This window comes from Physeter macrocephalus, chromosome 6 (genome assembly GCF_002837175.3).
Source record: "Physeter macrocephalus isolate SW-GA chromosome 6, ASM283717v5, whole genome shotgun sequence".
NCBI lineage: Eukaryota > Metazoa > Chordata > Mammalia > Artiodactyla > Physeteridae > Physeter > Physeter macrocephalus.
The window spans coordinates 61,594,286-61,601,875 of NC_041219.1; the positions used below are offsets into that span (position 1 = coordinate 61,594,286).

A 7,590-nucleotide genomic window follows, 5' to 3' on the forward strand; every position below is an offset into this window, starting at 1 on the left:
CTGCAATGAGAGAAACCACCGCAATGAGAAGCCCGCGCACTGCAACGAAGAGTAGCCACCGCTCACCGCAACTAGTGAAAGCCCGCGCACAGCAATGAAGAGCCAGTGCAGACAAAAATAAATAAATAAATAAATATATTTAAAAAAAAAAAAAAACAGGCCCAAGATGGAGTCACTTATGCTAAGGCCACGTCACCAAACCCAGACTTAATGCCTAACCTAACTGCAATTTCAGATGCTTTCAGGAAAGTAATCTTAACCAGTCACTTTAGAATTACCTGGTCAGAACTAGGGAGGTAACTGGCCTCATAGACCCATGCTGTGCCCCAAAGGAAGATGACCTGGCCTGAAACAATCAGCTCTTTGATAGACCAACTTCCTTGTCCCACCTCCTCCTGCCTATAAAAGCCTGCCCTTTTGTACAACTCTTTAGAGCTCCTTTCTGCCTGCTAGATGGAATGCTGCCCAATTCATGAATCATTGAATAAAGCCAGTAAGATCTTTAAAATGAACTTGTTACCGACCAGGGTTCTTGGACTCCTTAATCAATAGAAATTGATAAGAGGCTGGGACTTCCCCGCTGGTACTAGTGGTTAAGACTCCATGCTTCCACTGCAGGGGGCGTGGGTTCAATTCCTGGTCTGGGGGTGGGGGCAGGGAAGAAATTGATAAGAGACTAGATGCGAAATTCAGGGAAGGCTTTACTGGGACTCGAGGAACGAGGGAGTGAAAATAAGTAACAGGTTCCCTTGCTCACTCCCCGGATGGGGGGAGCTGGTCCCTTAAATGGGGTGAGGGTAGAGGTGGATACGTGGGCAGGGTCAGAGGGGCGGCTTAGGTGGCCTGCCCACCCCCTTGGTGGTGCTGTGTGCAGGGACCATGGGCAGTACCCTGCTTTTGCTCCTGACACCTCAGAAGTGGCAATGGGGTTTTTGGTCTTTTTGTATCTCATCGTTCATAATTTGCCCCAATGGGGCATGGGTGCAGTTATTTTTAGTCTCTTATAGTTTCTTTGTATTCTGAGGCTCAGGAGACATTTGTCCAGGTGTAAGCACTGTAGCAAAGGGTCCCAGGTCCCAGCCTGTCTCATACTCAGTTGAATTTTGTTTTTATCACAATGGGAAGAGGAAGAGACAGAGCTTTTTGGGTGGGTTTTCTTTAGGATAAATCAACTTCCCCTTATCTCAAAGCATGTTATCTGCTTTGGACATCCTCTAAAGTGGCCTAATCCCGGTCCTAGGAAAATGGAGAGGTGGCCATGAGGGAGAGCTGAACAGCGGGCCTGAGCGTCTTAGGCTGCCATGGCATAAGCACCTGTTTCCAACTGCCTGATGGAGCCGATTTCAAGGTGACCTCTTGTTTCATACAATGTGTGTCTTCTCTCCTTACCTTTAACTTGGAGTAAATCAACATAAAAAGACAAAAGGCCTATTCTGCGGCGGTGTGATCTCAAAGATGGAAACAACTGCATTCCCTAAAGAAACAACCAGAGATGTCCCTCCTCATCTGCCACCCTACCCGATCCCAATGCTACGCTGAGTTGTAATTCATCCAGGTGGGGTTCCTGGGTGTCTATTTCGTGTCAGGCTGGGGGTATGCAGATCATCTCTTGCCTCTTAGATGGCCTCTCTTTTTCATTATTTCCTCTCTACCTATAGCTGTTTTACGATGTTCTGTTAATTTCTGCTGTATAGCAAAGTGACTCAGTTACACATATATACATTCTTTTTCATATTATTTTCCATTATTGTTTATCACAGGATATTGAATACAATTCCCTGTGCTATACAGTAGGACCTTGTTGTTTATCCATTCTATATATATACTAGTTTGCATCTGCTAACCCCAAACTCCCACTCCATCCCTTCTACCTATAGCTGTTTTACGATGTTCTGTTAATTTCTGCTGTATAGCAAAGTGACTCAGTTACACATATATACATTCTTTTTCATATTATTTTCCATTATTGTTTATCACAGGATATTGAATACAATTCCCTGTGCTATACAGTAGGACCTTGTTGTTTATCCATTCTATATATAGTAGTTTGCATCTGCTAACCCCAAACTCCCAGTCCATCCCTCCCCCAACCCCCTCCCCTTTGGCAACCTTAAGTCTGTTCTCTATGTCTGTGAGCCTGTTTCTGTTTCGTAGCTCAGTTCATTTGTGTCACATTTTTAAAATATTTATTTATTTTATTTATTTATTATTTTTGGCTGCATCAGTCTTAGTTGCGGCACGCGGGATCTTCGTTGCGGCACCACAGGCTTCTCTCTAGTTGTGGCGTGCGGGTTTTCTCTCTCTAGTTGTGGGCTCCAGAGCGCGTGGGTTCTGTAGTCTGTGGCACGTGGGCTCTCTAGTTGAGGTGCTCGGGCTCAGTAGTTGTGGCATGAGGGCTTAGTTGCCCCGTGGCACGTGGGATCTTAGTTCCCCGACCAGGGATCGAACCCACGTCTCCTGTGTTGCAAGGCGGATTCTTTACAACTGGTTCATCAGGGAAGTCCCCATTTGTGTCATATTTTAGATCCACATATAAATGATCCAAAATTTAGAAACAGCTCATACAACTCAACAACAAAAAAACCCAAAAAACCCAGTTGAGAAATGGGCAAAAGACCTAAATAGACATTTCCCCAAAGAAGATATACAGATGGGCAACAGGCACATGTAAAATGCTCAACATCGCTAATTATTAGAGAAATGCAAATCAAATCTCTATCATTTTTTTTTTTTTTTCGGTACGCGGGCCTCTCACTGTTGTGGCCTCTCCCGTTGCGGAGCACAGGCTCCGGACGCGCAGGCCCAGCGGCCATGGCTCACGGGCCCAGCCGCTCCGCGGCATGTGGGATCCTCCCAGACCGGGGCACGAACCCGTGTCCCCTGCATCGGCAGGGCGGAGTCTCAACCACTGTGCCACCAGGGAAGCCCCTCTATCATTTTTATATCTGTTGCATCATCACACTTTCCACGAATTGAAATGATCTGTGATCACTTATTTATCATCTGTCTTCTCCATGACGGTAGAGGTCGCTGTCCTGTTCAGTAGGCATGTAGCATAGCCCTAGCATATGGTAGGCTCTCAAGATATTATTGAATAAATGAATGAAATAATATTTATAATAAATAAATAGTACTGTAATATGAACACGTTCAAAACTCTATGGTTAGAAGAGGGAGGAACACAGCGGTTGTGAAAGGTGGGGAAAACTTTCTAAAGGGACCTAAAGGGCAGATTAGAGGTCCTAGTCATCAGGCCCTTCTGCACTTGGCTCAGCTCCACAACTCCAAACGCTTATACCCATACCTAATTTTTTTTTTTTACTGCTTTTCCACGAAACCCCGCCAAGCCCGCAGGGGGCGCCCACAACACGCCACCCGGGAGAACGAGAACTACATTTCCCAGCATCCCGCGCGCCGCCGACTCACTTCCGGAGCCCGCGGACAACATGGCGGCGTCTGAGGAGTGCGATTCACCGGCTGAGGTGCCCCAGATGGCGGTGGAGGAGGCGGAAACGAAAACATTTAAAGACCTGGTAAGAGTGAATGACGCCGGTTTCCCTTTTTCCTGCTGGCGCCAGGCGCGGGCAGAGTCCGTTTGCTTTCGATACCGGCCGCTGGTGGGCAAAAAACAGCCGGGGCCTACCTTAGGTTTTCCCCGGGATGTCCGAAGTTCGGGTTCCGGACGAGCTCCCTTGGCTCTGAGTTTGGGTGGTGGGAGGGCGGCCGGTGCCCGGGAGCCCTCATTTGCCCTTTTGAACTCCACCTCGGTGTGGCAGCGTTGTGTCTGTGCAGGATGTTGTCTGTGCGGCGAATCCAATTTTTGTGCATCTTGGGCTTTGGATTCAGATGAACCGGTATTGAATTCTGACCCAGTCACTGACTGGAGGCAAGTTATCTCGGTGCCTCACTTTCCACATCTGTAAATTCGGGTTTATGATAAGTACCGCATAGAGTTGTAAAGATTAAGTGAAGTAACACAGGCAAAGACCTTGGCTTTGTCCCCGGCGAGCGGAGAGTGATTGGTAAGTCTTAAGTTCCTGTCCCTGTTCTCGGAGTTAAGGAGAAGACTGAGTAGACTCACAATAAAAACCTTTTGAATCAAAGCGTAGGGGATGCACATGTCACCAGCAAGGCGGCCCTAACAGTCATTTAATTTTGTGGGAGGTGAGTGTGTGTTTTTCTTTGCCAGACTGTGTTTTTCTGAATTCTAAGGGTGTGACAGATGTGTTGTGTGAAGCTTGTGACCAGTTGGGATGGACAAAGCCAACAAAGATCCAGATTGAAGCTATTCCTTTGGCCTTACAAGGTAGGTTGAAATTAAGTATGTGGCCTGTTTCAGATTCAGCATGAAGTTACACATGTTCAATTAAATACCGCTTTTGAGAGCTATTGCTTTGCATATGTCAAGTGAAATAAAATATGGTCCCTAAAGATAAAATGTTTGTGGCTTATTGGTTTTTGAAACAGTAATTCTCCAGTTTTACAGAGCTTACTTTCTATGAGGGGGTTTGTTGTCTTCTCCTGTTTTTCTAGCTTTTTCTTTCTCAGTTTCTTTTCCCTTTTGCCTTTCGGTGTTAATTCTGTCTTTATCCTTTTTTCTAACTCTAAAATGTTACTAAGATTTCTCATCCAGTCCTGAAGCTTTAATACTGTCTGCATCAGTGAGTTTCAGCCAGTGCTCATTAGAATCACCTGTGGACTTCCCTGGTGGTCCAGTGGTTAAGAATCCGCCTGCCAATGCAGGGGACACGGCTTTGAGCCTTGGTCCAGGATGATCCGACATGCCGTGGAGCAACTAAGCCCGTGTGCCACAACTACTGAGCCTGCACTCTAGAGCCCGCATGCCACAGCTACTGAAGCCCGCGTGCCTAGAGCCCGTGCTCCACAGCGAGAGAAGCCACCGCAATGAGAAGCCTGTGCACCGCAACAAAGAGTAGCCCCTGCTTGCCGCAACTAGAGAAAGCCTGTGCACAGCAATGAAGACCCAGTGCAGCCAAAAGTAAAAAAAAAAAAAAAATAATAATAATAATAATAATAAATATTTAGAAAACTTAATAGTTTATTCTAATGTGTCTGCCCCTGGGGTAGCACACATGAGCACTGGGCAGATGCTCATGGCTCCCATGTCTATATTTCTAACCTACACTTCTTTGCTGAGCTCCAAACAAGTATGTCCAACTGGTTTTTAGAATCTTTTCTCTAAGCTTACTGTAGGAATCTCAAGTTCCCTATGTCCAAAACAGAGTCCTTATTTTTCTCACCAGAACTAATTTCCCTGTAGCCCTTATCTCAGTTTATGGCTTTTGAATTTCCCAAGCTAGAAACCTCTGTGTCAATCACATTTTCTTTTGTTAATTTCTTTTATTTTTTTATTTTCTTGAAGTATAGTTGATTTACAATGTTGTGTTAATTTCTCTTTCTTTTTTTTTTTTTGGAAGTCGCATGAAGAAAGAAAATGTATTCAATATATTTTTAACAATTTTGAGAATACATAAACTTTACATTTATATTTGCAAAAATGTACATGGAAAATATGAGAATAAGTAACAGGTCAACAGTATTAACACCAGCACAAACAATAAATTGTGTACATCACACCTCTGAACTTTCTACATAAGAATGATTCCAAAGGTCTGTAGGATGTTTATAGAAACAAAATAACACTCACGAGAGAGGTTATTTTGTTAATAATCATATATGTGTTGATTCAAATAAATTAGAATTTCATGTTGTAATGCTTTGTCTGTAATGTTCCAATTCTCATACAACTTGAGTTTATTATCCAACACTGCTTAGTCGTCTGGAGTCTCAGCAACAACATAGACTTCTACAGCTTGATGATTTTTCAGTCTCTAACCAGCCACGTAACATTTAACATCAGGTCTAGTGTTACGGAAGCAGCTCTTGGAAAACCACCTAAAGAGGGCTTGAGAGCCCCAGGCAGAGCCTGGTGTTTAAGGTTGAAAGGCAGTCTGTGATAAAGTAGCAAAGTTGAGCCTTTGATTTATTTCTTTATTTTAAATTAATTAATTAGCTAATCTATTTATTCATTTATTTTGGTTGGGCATTGGGTTGTCTGCCTGACAGAGAGCATCCTTCCTCAGGAAATTCTACTCTTGCCCACTAAGGGAGAACAGAATAGTCAGGAAAGGCATGGATGACCTTTTTAATTTTTCTTATATGATACAGTATAATATATCTCCTCAGAACTCTTGATTACAAAGGAAAATTCCCCACTGCAGTCTGGTGTGCCATCCCATTATTCAGTTTTAGAAGCATAAAATGAGCCTCAAGGCAAGACATCAGAGAGCTCACTTAACACGTATTCTCCAACATAAAGACAAAAAAATAAATGGAAGAATGGAGGGAAGGAAGGAAGGGAGGGAGGGAGGGAGGGAGGAAGGAAGGTCTTATTGTTCCACATTGTTTTGGCTATTATCAACTTTTGTTAGATATTTCCTTCTTTCTCTCCAAGGTGTATGAAACCTAGGAAGCTGTGTGTGCCAAACATTTGTCAGGCAATGTGGTCCTAATTATATAGCTATTATTTAAACAAAATTCCAATCACTAATGTTAACAGCAGGTTATCTGCCTATGGCCTAGAGATTTGGATCTATACTGTACTATTAACTTTTATTGCATATAAATGAAAATTTGAAATTCATAATTATTCTGTTATTTGAAATCCCATCACAGTTTACGTATCTGTATCTATACATGTGATCTCATATAATCTCTATCGTATCAGTTTTACAGTAAACAATGTGATCTTTCTCCCTCAAGCTTTATTGCCAACTTAATGGGAAATGCACTTATTTTGATGACCAAAAATTGCCCCTCAAAATTGGATGCAAATTTGTCCAGTGGAGTATCATATTGTGACTCTGTAGTTGACTTAACTTAAGGATTTTGATTTATTTTATTCCTACTCACTTCAACTTGATGTGCTTGATAGCCCATTTTTATGCCAGCTATCTGCAAGAAAGCAAAAAGAATGGTAAAAATCATTAATCTCGGCATTTTGTTGTTCATGTTCCAAACTGAGAGCAAAAGTTATGCAAATAGAGTATCTGTCCTATTTCTCTGAATATAATCAACAGTAACAATTTTAAATGCCTGTCTAAAGAATTGTAAGAAATAATTTCAATAAGTTTTATCTATGACTTTTTTTTAACATCTTTATTGGAGTATAATTGCTTTACATTGTTGTGTTAGTTGCTGCTGTATAACAAAGTGAATCAACTATACCTATACATATATCCCCATATCCCCTCCCTCTTGTGTCTCCCTCCCACCCTCCCTATCCCACCCCTCAAGGTGGTAACAAAGCATGAGCTGATCTCCCTGTGCTATGCAGCTGCTTCCCGCTAGCTATCTGTTTTACATTTGGTAGTGTATATATGTCAATGCCACTCTCTCACTTCATCTCAGCTTACCCTTCCCCCTCCCCGTGTCCTCAAGTCCATTCTGTACGTCTGCATCTTTATTCCTGTGCTGTCCCTAGATTCTTCAGAACCATTTTTTTTTTTTTTTTTTTTTAGATTCCATATATATGTGTTAGTATACGGTATTTGTTTTTCTCTTTCTGAC

The 7,590-nt window shown here is 42.7% G+C and overlaps 1 protein-coding gene across 1 annotated transcript in view; it reads left to right on the forward strand.

Annotated features, from left to right (window-relative positions):
* Positions 1–3,417: 3,417 nt before the first annotated feature.
* DDX47 (DEAD-box helicase 47) overlaps positions 3,418–7,590 on the forward strand; it is a 19,444-nt gene continuing 15,271 nt past the window's right edge. Inside the window, exons 1-2 of the mRNA XM_024129253.3 lie at positions 3,418–3,533; positions 4,213–4,306. Of these exons, the coding sequence (XP_023985021.1) occupies positions 3,447–3,533; positions 4,213–4,306 (181 nt within the window). The 5' untranslated portion in view covers positions 3,418–3,446. The remainder of the gene's footprint in view (positions 3,534–4,212; positions 4,307–7,590) is intronic.